The following is a 19,774-nucleotide window of genomic DNA, read 5'->3' on the forward strand; positions in this document are numbered from 1 at the left end:
GAAGATGGTGACGGAGAAACGAAAACCATATCTGACAAGGCCAGTAAGGAGCAATGAGGATGTTTGCAACCCAGCGACTTTGCTTTCTGAAGTACCTTTGGGATTAGAGGGAATGGAGGAAAAGCATAGAGTAGTCCCGGAGGCCAAATGTGAACAAGTGCATCCCTGGGTGACTGCCCCAGTGGAGGGACTAGGGTGAAGTAGCTGCTGCATTTGTTGTTGAGGGGAGTGGCAAAAAGATCACAGCATGGCTGACCCCATTTGCGAAAAATCAAATCCACAACTTCTTGCTTCAGGGACCACTCGTGAGGCATGAGGATAGCCCTGCTGAGCCTGTCCGCTATCACATTGGATTTCCTGGGAATCTGCGTTGCAATCAGAAAACGTTGGGAAGACTTCACCTATTGCCATACTCGAAGGGCCTCCTGACACAAGGGATAAGATCTGGTTATGCCCTGCTTGTTGATGTACCATACCACTTACATATTGTCTGTCTGAATTGCAATGGCCCCGGTAGGTAGAGAGTCTTGAAGTGCTTGCAATGCCAGAAGCACCGCTCTCATCTCTAGAACATTGATGTGCAAATGGTACTCGTGAGGTTGCCACATTCCCTGGACAGTCTGTCCCAGAGAATGCACTCCCCCACCCTATCTGGGAGGCATCTGTGGTCACTGTGGCTACTGGATAGGGGTCTATAAAGGGTCTGCCCAGAGTAACCTGAGGGGAGACCAGCCACCATATTAAGTCCTGTTTGCAAGTTTCCATGATCAAGATCGTGTGTGACATTGGTAAATCCTGGAAAGACCACTGAGCGAAAAGAAGCGACTGCAGAATCCTCATGTGGAAGCGAGCCATAGGAACTAGTGTAATTGCTGCAGCCATTGAGCCCAAGACATGTAATACTTCTCTTGCCTGAACTCTCGTCTTCTTTATGAGAAACAAAACTTGCTGACAAATGGTTGGCACCCCGTTGTGAGGCAGCGTCGCTATCATGCATCTTGTATCTACGTGTGCCCCTATGGCGGTAATAGACTGACAAGGCAACAAGGCAGACTTTTCATAGTTTATGGTGATGCCTAACTGGGAATAAGTTTGAATTGTGTAGTCCTGTACTTGAATTAGTTGAGGCTCATGAGGAGCCAGTCGTCTAGATATGAAAACACCTGGAATTCTTGACGCCTCAGGTGAGCCGGGACCACTGCCATACACTTCAACACCACAGGGGCTTTGGTGAGACCAAAGGGCAAGGCTCTGAACTGATAATGACTGGCTCCCAGCCAGAAGCATAGGAATCTCCTGGATTGCCTGTCCATTTTTGCATGGTGGTACGCATCCTGGAGATCTGTGGAGCGCATCCAATTGTCCTGACCCAAGAAGGGAAGAATGGACTGCAGTGTTACCATCCGAAACTTCGTCTTTTTTACCGAATTGTTTCACTTGCTGAGATCCAAAATGGGTCTCCAGTGCCCTGTCTTTTTTGGAGCTAAAAAAAACCTTGAGTAAATTCCGGATTCAATTTTTTCTGTGGGGACTTCGATGTCTCTTTTTTTCTAGCAATCTTTGTACCTCTAGGATTGATTGATCCTGAAGACTGGGTGGAACATCTGGGATAAAACGTTTTTCTCTTGAGGGTAGTAACTGGGAAAAGGGAATTTTGTAACTCCTGGATGTTATTGACAGTGCCCATGCTTCTTTCTTGATAGTTTGCCAGGCTGCTGGGTACAAAGATAGTCTGCCCCCGACTACCTCCAGAGGCAGACAGTCAGGTCTCCCTTCAGGAGTGCTGGAAGGGCCTAGCAGAGAACATATCTCTGTCACCCTGCTGTTGCGGAACCCCACTGCCGCGAGGGTGGCGTTTTCCATTGTTTCCCCCTCTGCCCGTGGGGGGAAAATCTCCGTGTGTCGGGCAAAGCTCCCTGGGATTTTCAAAACCACATCTTTCCACTCTTCTGATCTTTAGGATAGGGTCTAGATGGAGTGGAAAAAAGGACTCCAATGGCAGAGAGAGTCTTGCCATCCTGTTCTCACCTGGTGAGTCTCTCTTTTACCTTGAGGTCCATACAAGGATGAGCCATCAAAGGGGGTATTGGTAAATGAAGACTTGAAAGGTTCCGCAAACTGACAAAGGCACATCCTGGAGCGTCTCCGCAAAACTATTCTGGTACCTGCTGCCCTACTTGCTCCATCTGCCGCATAAGAAATGAGCCTCATGGAGGAGTTAACCACAGAAGTCAAGGTTGCAAGGTGGGAAACCGTCCTGTTCGCAACTCCCTCAGCTGTAGGACCTTGCAGGGGTATCTCCTAGCTCCTTGAGGAGATCCCTCTGAAGTCGTGTGAAGTGTGACAAGTAATTCAGTGACCTGAGAGTAAAGGTCGCCAAAGAGAACATATTCTTCCCATACCTGTCCATCGTACGAGACTCCTTGTTCGGCGGATGGACAGATAAAGACGTTTACTCAAGTTCCTTAGTGGCTATTGCCACCACCATGGCATCAAAAGGGACCCCTTTGGAAAGGAAGGATTTGTCCTCGGGAGCAGTAATAAATTTGTTTGGTCTCCTCGGAACTGGTTCGATGGTCTGTGGAGCGCTCCACACCTTTTGACTTGCTACAGGCAAAAGTGGGTCAAAAGGCGGAGACACCCAAGAGGTGGAGGGTTGGGAACCAAATGCATCTAGGTAGACGGACTCTTCCTCAGAAGGGGCTAGGGACTTCATCCACCCTTCTGTCGTAAGGATTTCCAAGATGTCCAAAAAAAGTGACGACCTCGGACCGTGGGGACCCTTCCGATTCATCCAAGTCTGTGTCTGATGTGATGGACTCTGGGGAGTCTGAATGCTTCCCCTTACATTTTTTCTTCCGAGGGACCTCCGAGTGTTCGGGGGAGGTTTCAGAAGAAGTGGGGTCACCCAATGAGGCATCCTGGAGCATAGGTTCCCTACACTTGGAGGCAGAAGGAGGGTCAAAGGCAGGCAACAGAACCGAGGGAGAAGGAACCAATGGAGCCGAGGCTGGAGCAGTCTCAGGAGACTGCACGCTCCTCATCACCTCGAAGGAGCCACTGTCCCGAGTTGAAGGAGCCCCCAGCTCCAAAGAGCCCGGAGACCTCCTGCGAACCGAGATCGACGGCTCTGAGGCAGATGTGGGAGCCGAGCTCACCTGCGCCAAAGCACCAAGAGGGAAAGCAGGGTCGTACAAGGGTCCGATGCCACTTCCCCCCCTCAGAGCCAGTGAGAGAGCTTCGGCGCCAGATCCCTCGGACTGAGACATTAAGGCGATTGGACCGGGTGTTGGAACTGATAAAGGAGAAGTAACCGGAGCCAGTAGTTCCACCACCACGACCTCCATGCAGTCTGGCTCCGAGTTCAAGAGAGTCGGAGGAGGAACTGATGGAGAAGCTGGATGGGCCGAAGGAGCCAATTCCTTATGGGCTGGGCTCAGTAGTAATTTGGCAAGTGCCTGTGATTTGAGGAGCCTATTGGCCACTCTCTCCAGGTCATGATCCGAAAGCCTGGAGGACTGAGAGGAGTGAGAAGAGGACCGGTGATTGCCGGCTCCAGATTACAGCAAAGGAGATTATGGAGCAGAGCGTAATGGCTCCCAAGAAGGAGACTTTGTTCTTTTATGGGTCCAGACTGGCTCCGAGGACACAGATGGAGCCGCCGTGGGCTTAGCTTTGTCTGAGCCAACACTGGGAGCCGACAGAGCCGTGGATTTAGACTGTTCTGAACTCGGAACCGCTGGCTTAGTGGATTTTTCAGACAATTTAGCTGGCTGAGGACCCTGAGACGAAGAATGTTGTGGGTTCTTCAGAAGGCCATGCAGAATTAACTTGTTCTTTCTCTCCTGCAGGACTCTGGAACTGAAAGCATGACAGAGCATGAGTCCTGCAGGTGAACAGCCCCTAAACACTATAAACAACTCGTGTGCCCGTCCGTAAGGGACATTTTTTTGGCAACACAAGTCGCATTTTTTGAACTCCGAGGGTTTTGACTCTCTGGACATTGTATAATTAGACAAAAATTACCACAGTGAGAAACGAGGCTGTAACAGCTAATAGCATACAACAACTAACACTACTAACAAGGCTGTAACGGCTAGCACAAACAACAAAAAAGGCTATCTTTTTATATATATATATATATATATATATAAAGTGTGAAGAAAAGGGGGAGAGCCTCTAATTTAAACAGCACTCCCCCCCCCCCCCCCAATATGAGAGCCTCTAACTTAAATGGCTACTCTGAAAGGGGAAGAAGAAAAAAGAACCCTCTAATTTAAACGGGCTCAAAGGGGAAAGCAAGGCCTGAGGAAGAAAAACGGCAGCCATAAACACCCAACAACGAGTAGAGAAAGAGTCATTAGACTAAAAGGGGATCGATATACTCTCTAACAAGGTAATTCAACAATTAAACCATAGAAAGGATAAATACATGTGAAAAAACTCTAACTTAGCCAGAGCCAGTAGTCACAATCTCAGTGCTGCAAACGAGATCTGGGTAGCTACCGCTAGGCATGTTGGGATAGGGGTTAGCCTTGAGGCAGTTTAAGCTCTCAAGCTTTAGAAAATCGGCTGACCAACACAACCACCAAGGACGAAGGCGAGATGGGACAACATGACATCTGTATTTGCTTATTTTTTTTGTAACTATGCCAAGGTGCTCCTAATGGTTGTTTGATTTTATTTTAACAAAACACTAGATATATGTTTAGAATATCAGTTCACACTTGCTAGTCACTCAGACCAGGTTCCCATTCCAGGGGAGGGTATGGTTTGCTACTTACTACTACAGTCTTGTGTGGGTTGATGTCCTTCTATTCATATACTGCAGTATTCATCACATACGGGACTTCGCCAGCGGCCAACTCATATGTCCAGCCAGTATACAAAAAGACTACATGCTACTTCTAGGGACATGCAACGCTGGACAATCTGTCTCGTACGTTGATCATAAACAGACATCAGGTATAAAGCGGACATCAGCACACACTAATTCTTCTAATTTCTTTCTTTTTTTTTTTTTTTTTTTTTTGCTGCTGCTGCTTTGTTGTGTGGTGATTTCATGTCAGCTAGGTAGGGCAAGTGTCAGTGTGGAAGGCAGATTCCACATAAAGACGCCCTCGACCTTTGTTCTGTGTAGGCCCAGACCACGACCATACTGCTTGTGATATTTGTAAATCACTCGTTCCCAAAACTCTTAAGGAGCAGCCTAGCTTTGCTTAAGTTGTAGTTAGAGAACCAGCATCTTAAGCACCTAACGCAGGAGGTGGAGATGATTTTGGGTCCTTTGTACAAGCCACAAACTAAAAAGGCCAAGAAATCTCAGCCTGATCTACCAGCTGTGCCCTCTCTCTCTTGGGCGTCCCTCCTAAGGCTGATGTTGGTCTGGAGGTTGTGCTGGAGTCGATGCATGTCCCTTTGGAGGGTACCACAGGGAAAGCCCCGAAGGAGACTACCAGCATGTCCAAGAGGGAAGTGCAGGATCTGATTCAGGAGTAAAGAAGGAGCCGTGGGTCGTTATTTCCGAGGGTCCTTGGAGCATCATTAAAATCACTGTGCATGAGGATGTGCTTACTGATCGTAGTCAAATGTAGACCGACATCTGGTTCTTCCATATTCCATCATATGGAAACTACCAGAAAGAATAAAGTGAAGACTAGACATGTGGCTCCTGCTCTGCCTGAGCACCCCCCTGACTGGCAGGCTTTTTCCCCAAAGCCTTTTCAATGCCTTTGTGGCCCTGCGCCAGTCCTCACCTTCGTCTGTCCCTTTCTCCTCCACTGCATTCAAAAGGACAGCTGCAGATTCCTCCTCAGATGAAAAGTAATCCTCTGATGTGGACTCATTGGTCTTTTCCACCCAGATAGCTTCAGCCCTAGAGTATGCCTCCCCAGAAGAGGAATCCAATGGTACAGATTCCCCTGGGGAGGATATTTCCATTGGAGAAACTATCAAAAAAATTAAAATTTTTCAAATGGGATTGCTGCTAAGTCTCAGATATTCAAAAGAGGTAATATGATCTCTTGCAGATGGATTCTCCGTCATCATCTGCTATTCCCCCCAATCCTGCTTGCATTCCTGGGTGTATTTACTGCAGCTTCCAAGTGTCCAGATTCGCAACCTCCTGCTCCCAATGCCCAGACAGGTTCTGCAAGGTACATGAGGATACCAAGTTCCTGTTTAAAGCTCTGTCTGCAGTCCCAGCTACCATTTCCATCTCAGCTGACAAGACCTTCAAGTTATTGCCTTCTACTTCCTTATTGCCCTCTGATAAAGAGAGTAAGGTTATGGAGAGACTGGGGAAGAAGATTTACACCTCTGCTACCCTGGCCTTCAGGGCAATTAATTACCAGACTCACATGGCCAAATACTGTGGGTCTCTTTGCTGATGCAGGGAAACTCCTTTCTGAGCTTTCAGATTCTCCTGCCAAGGCAAAACTGGCTGCCATTCTCAACTCCTCCTCCCAGGTTACAAGGTACTCCATCAAGTGCAGTTATGATGCCGCAGATGCCTCTGCTAGATCACAGCCTCTGGATCAGTTTTAAGAAGATATTCTTGGATCAGGTTACAACCCCTGCTTGAAGACTTTAAGGCTGAACTCATGGATGCCCCTCTGGATACCAGAATTTTGTTTGGTAGCTCTGCTGCAGAATTATTCAAATCCTTACAGGAGAAAGGTAAATAACTCCAGGATCTGAGGAATGTCTTGGTTTCTCCTGTCCCCAGATTCTAAAGGAACTATCCTGTAAAGATGGCCTTTATTAGGAAAGCTGTCATGCCCCATTCTTCAAAAACCAAAAGAGGACCTAGGAAAAAAGCTTCATTCAAATCTACCTCATCCACTCCTGTTCAAAAACAGCCCTTTCAGTCCCAGTCTCAACCTGGCAGCCTATCACTACCTGCCACCAGGGCCATCCCAGTCCCCTGTCCCTTCATCTTTCACTCTCTCTCTCTTGCAACTTGGAATCGGATCACCCAGGACTCTTGGGTCCTCTCCATCATCCAGAGAGGATATTTCATGGTTTGGGTAACTTATCCCTCCTTCAGAGGCATCCCACAACCATCAAAGAACCAAATGTCCCTCTTCCCTCAGGTAATTTCAGAATCTCTTTCTCAGGGAGCTATTCAAGAGGTCCCTTCTCAACAAGGGAAGGGTTTCTACTCCAGGAGGTTTTTGGTTCCAAGGACGGATGGTCCCTGGAGACCCATTCTGGACTTTTCCCACCTAAATACCTTTCTAAGCCAAGTCTCATTTAAGGCAGTTTACCTCCCCTCAGCTCACAATGTGGTGGCAGACACATTAAGCAGGTCCATGACCCAGTGTCACGAATGGATGTTACTCAGGGAAGTGTTTCTGGACATAATCCATCGTTGGGGTACACCTGAGGTAGATCTTTGCCTCCCTCATGAACAGACAACTTCCAAAATTTTGCACCAAGGTTCCACTCCCCTTGGCATGGAAGGTGGACGAGCTCTCGTTTTCTTGGAAGGGGATATTTCTGTATGCATTCCCCTCTTACCTCGCCTACAAAAGATCCTACAGAAGATTCAGCAGGATCAACCAAAAATCTTGTTGGTGACTCCCTTTTGGCCAAGGCAACACAGATTCCCCCTTCTCCTGCACCTAGCCAGGGGCAATCACCGCAAGTTACCCCACAGGATGAATCTTCTCACACAGGATAAGAGAACTCTGATGCATCCATAGGTTCATAGTTAGATACTGGGCTATCTGCCGGAAGGCATATATTCAGCTGAGCAGTTGCCGTACGTGCACCATTACACTGTTTCCTGGTTCCTCCTATCTGCCCGAAGGCATATATTAGCCCAGCCACGTTGTGTGGTATTCACTGCCCCTTTGGTTAGTTCCCTAGGCCCTTGATCTAGCAGCTAGTACCCTTGGCCACTATCTAGTAGAGCTGTTGGTATGATCCCTGGTGTGAACTTTCTGTTACCCATCCACTCGTCAAGGTTCCTCTTGAAGAGTGATAGTGAGGGGTTCTGCCTTATATAGATCGGGACCTTGTTCCATAGCAAAGGAAGTCTTTGTGAAGGGAATCTATCCCTCCAGCATGTTCTATTCATTGTTGTGCTGAGGTTTATATCCCTAGAGCGTGTAGCTCGAGTGGATTTGGTTTTGCTAAGATGGAGCATATTCAACAGTTCTGGGTTGGACATGGCTCTGTATGTTAGACAGAGATCGCCTCTGAGAAGGCAGTATGCAACAGAGAAAAGCCTTAGTTTTTTCAATCGTGCTGCATAGGGCAACTGTTTGAGGCCAGTAATCCTCTTAGTGAGGTACCTCTGTGGTCTCTCAAGCTGCTGGAGATGCCTAGCCAGGTACATTCCAATTGGTGCATTGTACTCAATAATGTGTCTGATGAGGGAAGAGTAGAGGGGCACCACTACATCCTTAGATCTTGATGAGAACCCTTTCGTGATCAGATGGGTCACATAGAAGGATTTTCTAACCACCTTGGCAACATGGTTATCAAAGGAAAGCTGACTATCTACTTGAGTCCCTAGGTCCCTTATTACTACTACAGATTTCAGGGGGTTGCTTCCTATGTGGTAGTTCGTGGGTACTCTGTTTTTTCCAAAGGGGATTGCTACGCATTTTTTAGCATTTAGCTTGAGACCATGGCTTTGACACGATGCATCAGTCTCGTTAAGGCCCTTCTGGAGGATATCCATGTCAGCCGGAGACTCTATTATAGCACCCAGTTTGCAGTCATCCGCAAACTTGGTCAGCCACAGCCCATCAGTGCTTGCCTGTACTTCTGAGAAGTATATGCCAAACAGGAGGGGCCCCAGGACAGAGCCCTGAGGCACACCGCTCGTTACTGGTCTGGATTCTGACATAGATCCCGCTACTCTTACTTTGTGGGATCTGTCTGAGAGCCAGTTTGCGATCCATCGTGTGACGTAAGGGTTTATGCCCAGGTTGGCGAGTTTATCAATAATACCCGAATGGGGAATTGTGTCAAATGCTTTAGCAAGGTCAAGGTAAGCCGTGTGTACCTCCTTTCCTTTCTGAGGGTGTATTCAGACCTAAACATCTTTACATTAAACCAACCTCAGCTTCAAAGGCAAAGACTAAAGCACCTTCTAAAGCAAAGAAACAAACTCAAGAGCCACATGGACAGGCCTCTATGCCTGAGTAACTGTCTCAAAGAAGTCCACCAGGTTCAGGAGACATGATCTGCCCTTGACGAAGCCAAACTGTGTAGGGTCAAGTGTTTGGAGGTTCCCAATCTCTCCATTTATGAGTTCCATAATGATTCGCTGCATTGCCTTACAGATCAGACTGGTCAGGCTTATTGGTCGGTAGTTCCCAGGGTCGGTTGTAGGCCCATCCTTGTGCAGCGAAAGCACCGTTGCTGTGCGCCATTCTGTGGGCACATATCCTGTCGAGAGGCTGAGACTGAACAGGGTATTCAGATGCGGGGTTAATTAATTTTGGAGCTCACGTATGACACAGCCCGGGACACCATCTGGTCCCATGGAGGCAGTGTTTTTAGCTTTAGATAGAGCCTTATTAACCAACGTATCAGTAATAATTGGAGTTACACAATCCTCTGGAATAGTAATAGGCCCTGTAGGTGGTGAGTGGGGGGAGAAATTTGCACTGAACCTGTCAGCCAAGATGTTGGCAATGTCAGTGGGGTCAATGTATTTTGTTCCAAAAGACCTGAGCGTTGCTATTTAGGTTTTTGACGTAACCATAAAAGGCCTCATGGTTATCCTTGGCAACTTTTTTTTCGAAATTGGCTTTAGTTGACTTGATGAGGGCCCTCAATTTCTTACTAAAGCTGATTAGGGAAGATTTTTCTACTTGGAATTTGGCCCTTTTTTTGTATATTCGTCGTCGGTTTTGGGCCTCGGCTGTCAACTCTGAACCTGATTCTGTGGGTCATAGGATTTTGATTCCCTTTACTCACCTATTTTTAGAGGACGTGCTTCAAGTTATACAGGAGGCAGAAAACCCACTGTTAGTAAATCCTGCGTTTCCAAATAAGGTTTTCCAAGTCTCACCTTTCAGATATCTCAGCTTGTCTGCCTATGCTCCCCCCCCCCCCCAGCCTCAAGGTTAGAGGTTAAACTTTTCCTCAAAGGCATATTTCACATTAAACCACCAAGGAAACCAGATGTTCTTCGTGTTTCACTGTTGCAGTCATTACATTTGGATAATCCTGCTGGCAGGTTGCCCTCAGTCGGCCTGAATTCCAAAGTCCTGGGTCCTGCGTTGGCTGCTGTCGCCCCTTCCCTGACGTCAGGTCGTCAGGGGTATAAAAGATGTGGCCGACGCCATTTTCTTTAGTCTTTCTTCCCGCGCAGTGCTCAAAGCAGAAGCAGTTCGCAAGTGCCGGTCGGGCGACTCCTGATTTTTTCGAGTTTCGGATCCGAAGTCTTCAATAAAGCTAAGTACCTTGTTGGGGAAACTTTTTTCTTGCTCCAGACCGATGTCAGAAAAAGTTAATAATTGTATTTCTTGTGGAAAGCAAATACCTCATAAGGACTTTCATTCTTACTGTATTCCTTGCCTAGGCCCTGATCACAACGTTGCTGGTTGTCGGTTTTGTGCTAGATTTAACCAACGCACTATTAAGCGTCGGTATGATTTTGCTTTAAACTATTTTGGACGTCGGTTTAACTATCCAGAAATGTCGTCGGATAGCCATCCGACTACCGGAGTTCACAAAAAAATGCAAAGAAAAGGAGAGAGAGAGACAACTGAGGCCCAAAACCGACGAAGATTCTCCTAAGCCAGTAGCCGGTTCTCAGTGAGGCGCTTTTGCTGACCCTGACAGCCCGCGACTTTAGAGTCGCAGGCTGCTACCGACGCCCACGTGGAGTCGGCCATGCCGCTGGAAACTCAAGATACTGGAGCCTCGTATACTATTCCTTCAGATGGGTCCGGAGCCATTGAGCAGGAACTGGCTTCTGATGGGTGTATTCAGGCCTAAACATCTTTACATTAAACCAACCTCAGCTTCAAAGGCAGAGACTAAAGCACCTTCTAAAGCAAAGAAACAAACTCGAGCCACATGGACAGGCCTCTATGCCCAAAAAACAGATCCTCAAAATGGCAGAAGATTTAATTACCTTGATCAGGGGTTCCCATCCCCCTCCTGATAAGAGGCCTAGGCAAGAGACTGACTATGAATCTTCAGATCAGGTTTCTATTTCTTCTGATCAGGAATATTCTCTTCCCCCTTTGAGGATTCTGATGCTGAAGAATCTATACCTTCAGCTTCTCCTCCAGAGGACTATTCTTTTGGGGAAACCTTGCATACCATGAGAGAGCATTTCCACTGGGAGAGCCAAGATTTTTCAGAATCTAAAAAGAGGCTCGGGGATTTCCTTTTACTACCTCAACACAGGCCACTAGCCATTCCACCTGTGTTAGATATTGTAGATGGTTTTTTGGAGTCTAGTCTTACCCCTGACTCCTTACCTCCAGCTCCTGTTAAGCCTGACAGATATTACAGTGTTCCTGACTCTCATAAATTCCTTTTTAAAAACCCTCCTGCAGATCCAGAAACAATTTCACAGGGTCCCAAAGGAGTTAAGGCGTCCGCTGCAAAAAAACCCTACCCCCTCTGACAGAGATTCTAGGGCACTGGATAGATGGGGAAAAAAGGTTTGCACATATGCTACCTTGCCTTATAAGGGCCTTAAACTGTCAGTTTCATATGCTCAAATACCAGCAACATGTCATGGCATTGCTTAAACAGAAAATGTTATTAAACTCTGAATGTGCAGAAAACAAGGAAATGCAGGAATTATTGCATGCAGCTGAACAAGTTGGAAAGCATACTTTGCAATGTGGTTTTGATTCTTTGGAGGCCTCCTGCAGGGCCGCAGTTACGGGTTCTGTAATTAGGAGGCATGCTTGGTTAAAGGAACAAAATCTGCCTGATCATGTCAAAGTTAAATTATTAGATGCACCTTTACAGCATGATACTTTGGTGTTAAGGCAGAGGAGGTGTTAAAGAAAATGGAGGACAAAGCTAAATCTATGCAAACTGTCAAAGAGTTTTTACAAGTACAGCCACCTAGGTTTAGTAGACACTGGCTTACAAAGAATTGGTCCTTTCTTGTGTCAGACAGACCTCAAAGGGGCAGATCCCGACGCTCTAGAGGCAGATCCCAGGCGCAAGGTTCCTACAGGTCAAAGCAATGGGGTGCTTCTACCTCCAAAGTTGGAGAAGGCAAATCACAACCATACAGGAAACAGTCCCAATGACTTCCCCCTGCCTGCACTAAGCACTTATCTCCTGGCAGCACCCTTAGGGGGAAAATTAGCACTTTTTTCTCCAAATTGGCACATTATAATCCAGGACAAGTGGGTTCTAAATATTGTGTCACAAGGGTACAAGTTCCAGTTCCATACCCTGCCAAAGGCAAACGGCTGGTCAGATCTGCCAAAAAAATCAATGGGCAGAGGCACAAAAGCAAGTCAAATCCCTCATGGGCATGGGGGGCCATTCAACAAATACCAGAGCAAGAGCAGGGACAAGGATTTTATTCGACTGTTCTTGGTACCCAGAAAGGACAATACCTGGAGACCAACACTGGAACTATCTATTCTGAACACATTCCTGGATATACCAAAATTCAAGATGATGACTTTGCAGCAGCTTCTGCCCATGCTGGGCAAGAAGGCTTGGCTGGTGACTCTAGACCTAAAAGAGGCATACCTGCATATCCCAATCAGACAATTATGCAGAAGATACCTCAGATTCAAGGCTGGCTCAATGCATTACCAATTCTCTGCACTGCCCTTTGGCTTATCTACTGTGCCCAGGGTCTTTACAAAGTGCCTGGCACCAGAAATTGCATTCTGCAGACAAATAGGAATGCAAATATATCCTTACTTGGACGACTGTCTAATTCAAGCAGAGAACAAGGACATTCTTCTACAGCATCTGGTATTTGTGAAAAAACTTCTAACATGCCTAGGGTACACAGTCAACGAAAAGATATTCCTGGGTGCAAGCTTAAATACAACTGCCCAGATGGCTTATCTCACGCCAGACAAACAAAGGCAACTGACTACCTATTTCAAAATGTTGGCAACAAAGGCCCAGTTATCTGCAAGAAAAATTATGCAGGCTTTGGGCTTCATGACATCCTGCATCCTCCTAATTCCATATGCAAGACTGCATATGAGGAAACTTCAATGGTACCTAAAAAGTGTTTGGACTCAACATTGCCACAGCCTGGAAACAATGATTACTCTCATTCCCTGCCTACAACAGGAGTTTCGATGGTGGGCAAAGGCTTGTCACCAAAACAAGGGACAGCCATTCACATTACCCCCAGCCAGGCAGACACTAACAATGGATGCATCAGATTATGCCTGGGGGGCCCACATGGCAGGAAGATGCATTCAGGGCACATGGTCCTCAACCCAAATGCATCTACATATCAATCAAAAAGAGATGCTAGCTATTTAGAATGCCCTGACAGCCTTCAAGGACCTGCTTCATCCAGGACAACTACTGATAAAGACAGACAACACCATGGTCATGTCGTATATAAACAAGCAGGGGGGCACACATTCTTACCCCCTTTGCAGACTAGCCATGACTTTGTGGTACACAGCATGGACTTGCAAAGTACATCTGCAGGCACAGTTCCTGCCAGGAAGGAAAATACTCTGGCAGACAAACTAAGCAGAAACCTCATGGATCCCCACGAGTGGCAGCTGGATCCACAAGTCTTCAGCATGATGATAAGGAAATGGGGATGCCCGGACTTAGATCTATTTGCCTCCCCTCACAACTACTAACTAAAAAGATTCTGCACAAGGACTTATCACAGACAAGCATGGAAAGTGGACGGTCTATCTTTCAGCTGGAAAAACCTATCAGTATATGCCTTTCCCCCACTGCCTCTCCTCCCCAAGGTACTCCTAAAGGTCAGACAGGAGAAGCCAAAAATGATACTGATTGCCCCAGACTGGCCCCACCAGTACTGGTTTCCAATCCTAAAGACCTTGGCTCAATGCCCAGCTTGGACCTTACCTCAAATAACTCTTCTACTGTCCCAGCAAAACAATCAGATCCTGCACAGCCAGCTCAGGACTTTAAACCTGGCAGCATGGCAGATAATGTAGTCATACAAAATACACCTCTCAGTAAAGCTGTGATGGATGTCATTTTGGAGGCCTGAAGGCCTAGTACAAGAAGATATTATGCTGGAAAATGGAAGAGATACTGTGCTTGGAACCAGGCACAAGGAACTGATACAACTGTGACAAATATTCCTTAGATTTTGCAATACTTAACTGAGATGCTGGACAAAGACCTATCCTTTTCATCTGTTAAAATTCATGCCTCTGCCATTTCGGCTCATTACAATACAGAGCTACCAATCTTTTCTCATCCCTTATTAAAACAGTACCTCAGAGGAGCCAATGCCTGCATGGGACCTCAACTATGTCTTGTAAAAACTCACCCTGCCTCCTTTTGAGCCAGCTGCTACTGCTGATATAAAGTTTTTATCTTGGAAAACAGCTCTGCTCCTAGCAATAACTTCTGCAAGACGAGTTTCAAAGCTACAGGCACTCATGGCTGTGGAACCTTTTATAATTTTTTATCCAAACAGGGTCTGTTTGAGGACAAACCCAACATTTATGCCTAAGGTGGTGTCCATTGTGGCTCTTAACTAAACTATTCATCTGCCAACTTTTTATCCAAATCCACAGAACAAGGGGGAGAGAATTCTGCATTCTTTGGATGTGCACAGACAGCTTAGATTCTACCTGGACAGAACCAAAGTTTTCAGAAAGACAGAGCAATTACTAGTGGCATATGCTGCAGGATCACAAGGAAAGGCTATCTCAAAGCAGACTATTTCAAAGTGGATAGGCCACTGCATTCATTTCTGCTACTTAAACCATGGCAAGCCAGTGCCTAAGGGCATTAGGCCACATTCAACCAGAGCTGTAGCCACTTCAGCAGCCTTTCTCAGGGGAGTACCAACCAATGACATTTTAGAGGCTGCTACTTGGAGTTCAGTGCACACCTTTACAAAGCACTATCATCTGCCATTCTACTCTAAATCCAGGGCAGGCTTTGCCACTGCAATTCTGCAAGGCCTCATAGCCGCTCCTAATGCTGTTTAGCTCCAGCCTCCCAGCCATAGCTTTGGGACTCTACCCAAATGTAATGACTGCAACAGTGAAACACGAAGAACATAGTACAGTTGTATACACTTACCATAAATGTAGATGTTCGAGTGTATTCACTGTTGCAGTCCAGGTTAAATAAAGAAAATGGTGTTGGCCGCATCTTTTATACCCCTGACGACCTGACGTCAGGGAAGGGGCGACAGCAGCCGACGCAGGACCCAGGACTTTGGAATTCAGGCTGACTGAGGGCAACCTGCCAGCAGGATTACCCAAATGTAATGACTGCAACAGTGAATACACTCAAACATCTACATTTATGGTAAGTGTACACAACTGTACTTTCTTCTCCTTTGGATCTCAACTCTTAGAGAAGCTTACATTGACACCTTTTGAGCCAGTAAGCTCCTCTTCCCTGCAACATTGCACATGGAAAACAGTTTTGCTCGTGGCCATTACATCTGCCAGAAGGGTTTCTGAGCTGCAAGCTTTGATGTCTAATACCCCATTCACAGTTTTCCACAGGGGCAGCATTTTCTTGAATGCCAACCCTTCCTTTTTGCCCAAGGTGGTCAGTTAGTTATCCCTTAACCAGGGTATCAGTCTTCCCACCTTTTTTTCTTCCCCTCAATCTAAAAGTGAGAGAATCCTGCACTGTTTGAATGTACACAGGCAACTCTGATTCTACCTGGATAAAACCAAACCTCTCTGAAAATCTGAATCCCTGTTTGTGTCCTACCACCCAAGGCCTGTGGGTCAGCCGGTTTCTAAGCAAACTATTTCTGCTTGGATTTCTAAAGCTATCTCTTTCTGTTGTTCAGCCAACTGTAAGAGCCTTTCTCCTCCAGTGAGGACACACTCCACTAAAGCAGTGTCCTCTTCTGGGGCCTTCTTTAAAGGCTTAGATACTTGTTCTATCCTGGAGGCAGCTACCTGGTCCTCTTTTCTTACCTTCACCATTATATACTAGATATCTCCAAATTCAGGGTTGCTTCTGCTAGGGCTATTCTACATGGTATGTAGAAAAAGCTTCTGCTCCTCCTCCTCCCCAGCTTTCCGAGCATAAACTTTGGCATTCTCCCATATGTGATGACTACTGCAGCATATGAATAGAAGGACATAGAATAGTTGTGTAAAATCAAACCATAACCAGAAATGTCCTTCTCTTCTGTATGCTGCAGTATTGCTCCCCCCTCCTTACCTGTGATGCTTGCCTGTCTTTCCTGGTGACATGTTTTTCACCTAGGCTCAGGTTGGTGCTTGGCAGCATTCATTTCTGAGGTTTGAGCATTCTGACGTTCGCTTTATACCCGACGTCCCTTTATGACCGACATATGAGAGAGTATGTGCGGGGTCGCACGTACCTAGCAGTGGCATGTAGCCTTTTGTATATTGGCCGGACATATGAGTTAGCTGGAGGCAAACTCCCATATGTGATTAATACTGCAGCATATAGAAGAGAAGGACATGTTTGGTTATGTTAATATTTTACACTATTATTTCCATTGTCTTTCATCCTCCTGGGACTTGAAAACTAATACTGGGGACACAACCCAAAAGTCCGTAGGATTTTACCTGTTATGATGCTTCCTCTTGAATTAAGTGTAGGACAGATGGTATGCCTTCAGAAGAGAAGTGTCAGTGGAAGTCAAACCCATGTACATGTGCGTGCATACACACACACACAGATGTGTGTATTCTGAATAATTGTTCTATCTTTCAGTCATCGTTTTTTTATATAATTGCTTGCTGTTATTTTTTGTTTATGTACTTCCTAAACCTGTTGACAGAGTACCATACCTCATGGTTTTATTTGGTGATATGGCATGTTGTAAAGATGTAGTAATATCTGGATGATAGAAATGAAATGTCAAAACATAGTCCTATCTAGATGTCTGTCTAAAAAAAATCAAGACTGATATAAGCTGTAGAAAGGAGCACAGTACTGTTGAGAAGGTGTATATGCATTGGAGGAAGGAAGGGTAAGATGAACAGTAAGTATTTGTAGATGTTGTGATACTTCTCTCTCTCAAACATCTGTCATTATGCTAAGTGCCTCATTCAACTGTATTGCCTGTGGGTAGTGTTAAATATCTTGGTTTTGTGTTGTAATTGACTGTACTAATCACTTTTTTTTTTATTTCCCCCAACAGAAGACAGTTTATCTCTCTCTGCCTTGATGCTGTTTGCAAATACCTTGTTGATCTTCAGTCCATGAGCCTAACTTCAACAGAGCAGACCACTGTTAGAAATTTTAAATCTTTACAAACAAAACTAGACCGTCTGCAACAGTGAACAAGAGATGTGCATTATGTGTGAAGAGAAGTACAGACTTTTTAAGTCTGCAACAAACTTCAGTGGACTTTATTTCGAACTTTGTGGTGTCACATCAGTACTGAGACACCTGCACTGTAACGTACTCAGTATTTTATAGATGGAATCTATCAAACAGCACTGCCACGTGTATGTTTACTGGAAAATAAAGAATTGAGTAATCAAAATGAAGTGTAGAAACTAAGGACTGTTGTATCAAATCAGCAAACTCATCTATTCACTGTCTGAAAAATCTGATTTCCAGAAGAACATGAAGCTTAGTTTTTGCATAGTGTTTATTTATAAATAAAATGTTTTTATACTGCCCTGACTGAATCATCTTGAACAGTGAGCTAGTGTTCTGCTGACTTCATGGTATCTGATTTTAGCTTCCATTTGTCAGCATGAAAAACTTGTACAGGTGAATATGGCAATGGCAGGGATGTTCATTAGATTGTAAGAGTGATGACCTGCTAGTGATATAATGCAACAAAATTGGGTATCTGCAAATGTAAAGGTTGTACAGTTTTATAATACTGGTGGCACAAAAGAAATATTTTTAATCGCAGCTCATAACCATTTGTTGAGCATTTTGTTTTGTTAATATGACTTTATAAGCAAAATGCCAATAAAATTATTTATAGTGTATTTAAGTTGTCTCTACACATTTGTGCAAGATGTTACTATTAACCTTTCCATACCAACTTTTAATATGATTTGTTGTTATGTATGTTGTTAGAACTATATATCAGTTCTCCTGCATTCCTGTAGTGTTTAATGCATGAGTGGAGGTTTTTTTTTCTATAACACTTCACATTTTAGAATTCTGAAAGCCTAACAGTGGAAGTCAAGTTGGCAGCATTGCTGTTAAACACACCAGTGTGATGAGGCAGTCTTCACTTGCAGAACTCCCATTCACTAGATGCTGTTTGCTGCGAGGCTGTTTCTTTTTGGGGGAGAGGTGTTAGTAATGTGAACATGAGGCCCTGGGCCGCCTTTTTGCCTTGCCCGTCACATTTACTTGTGTAACTTCTTGTCAGAAGCAAACATTGCTGCATCCCACTTGGGGGGGGGGGGGCACCACAGCAGCACTTACCACAGCAGCACTTACCACAGCAGCACTTACCATAGCAGCACTTACCACAGCAGCACTTAAAACAGAAAGTTTTCATCATTCAGTGCTATTCCTGCAGTTGGTAACTTAGTGAGTTCCTCTGCTTGTATCCTGTTTCTGCAAAGATCAATTTTTCTGTCATTCCTTCACTAAGGACCAAGTATAACTTCAGCCAGCACAAGTCAGAGTATCAAAATCAAACACAGAGAGCATGCTAATCTTCTGCTCTATTCAGTTTTTACCTGCTGTTCACAGAGGATATTGATCATAGTAAGCATTGTAAGAAACTTCCCACTACTGGTGTGTAAAATGGCAAAAATATTCAGTCTATTCCTTTAGTCACATAGTCATCCTAAGCCCAGATCCACACTAGCTCTGCCTTATTGCTTGGGAAAAGAGCACTTTTTGAAACTGTTGCTATAAGCGCCAGCAGTACAACCCATCCAACCACTGGACCTAAAGAAAACAGCTGGTCAGCATGAACTCATGAAAGTGATATCTGTGAAGGGTGCTCATTTTAGGGATCAGCAAAATGATCCACTGCAGAGTCTTTAGTTGGAGCTAGACTGCAGAGAGCAGGTAAGGGAATTGTAGCCCAGAAACTGAGAAAACCCCATCCTGCTAAGGTTTACCTGGGGTGATTTCACCTTCCTTTCAAGTAGGACATCTCTTGACTAACAGGTCAAGATGACACATATTACTGGTTAACAGTGGAGGGTACACCGTGGAGTGTTAGCATGTATTTCTTCCAGTTGTTAAGCATGTTCTTGTTCTTCCTAGCTTGATTGACGAAAGTGGCCCTTTGAGACATTTTGCATTGGTCTGCCCATGCGGTGCAATTGCAGAGTGAGCCTGAGGCATATCTGAGAGAGACCAGAATGAACTCTGTGGTCTGTTAGGAGCAGGTGTGGGAGTTCACCATTGCAGACCTCTGATGTAGCAGCAGGACCAGACAAAGCCTTTCCCTCCTTTTTGCCACATTTGTTGCCTGTGAGTCCCCAGACAGTTCCTTATCTACCAAAAGACACCCACTTATGAGTGCATCGATCGAAAACTGCAATTGCAGCACTATATTAGATCAAGCTCTGTAGGGTGTGAGGATTACCCTCACCTATTAACTGCTTTGAAGGATTCGCTGAACAGACTCTCGTGTTTGAGACAGATGAATCCACAGAGCCCCCTGCTTTATTTCACTGTATTTGGGATGATA

General features: G+C 45.5%; 1 protein-coding gene across 1 annotated transcript in view; it reads left to right on the forward strand.

Annotated features, from left to right (window-relative positions):
* NUP155 (nucleoporin 155) overlaps window positions 1-18,098 on the forward strand; it is a 1,504,248-nt gene extending 1,486,150 nt beyond the window's left edge. The window contains exon 41 of the mRNA XM_044069916.1: window positions 17,291-18,098. Coding sequence (XP_043925851.1) covers window positions 17,291-17,432 — 142 coding nt within the window. The 3' untranslated portion in view covers window positions 17,433-18,098. The remainder of the gene's footprint in view (window positions 1-17,290) is intronic.
* The last annotated feature ends 1,676 nt before the right edge of the window (window positions 18,099-19,774 follow it).

Source organism: Protopterus annectens, chromosome 1.part0 (assembly GCF_019279795.1).
Source record: "Protopterus annectens isolate FY-2018-M chromosome 1.part0, PAN1.0, whole genome shotgun sequence".
Lineage (NCBI taxonomy): Eukaryota > Metazoa > Chordata > Ceratodontiformes > Protopteridae > Protopterus > Protopterus annectens.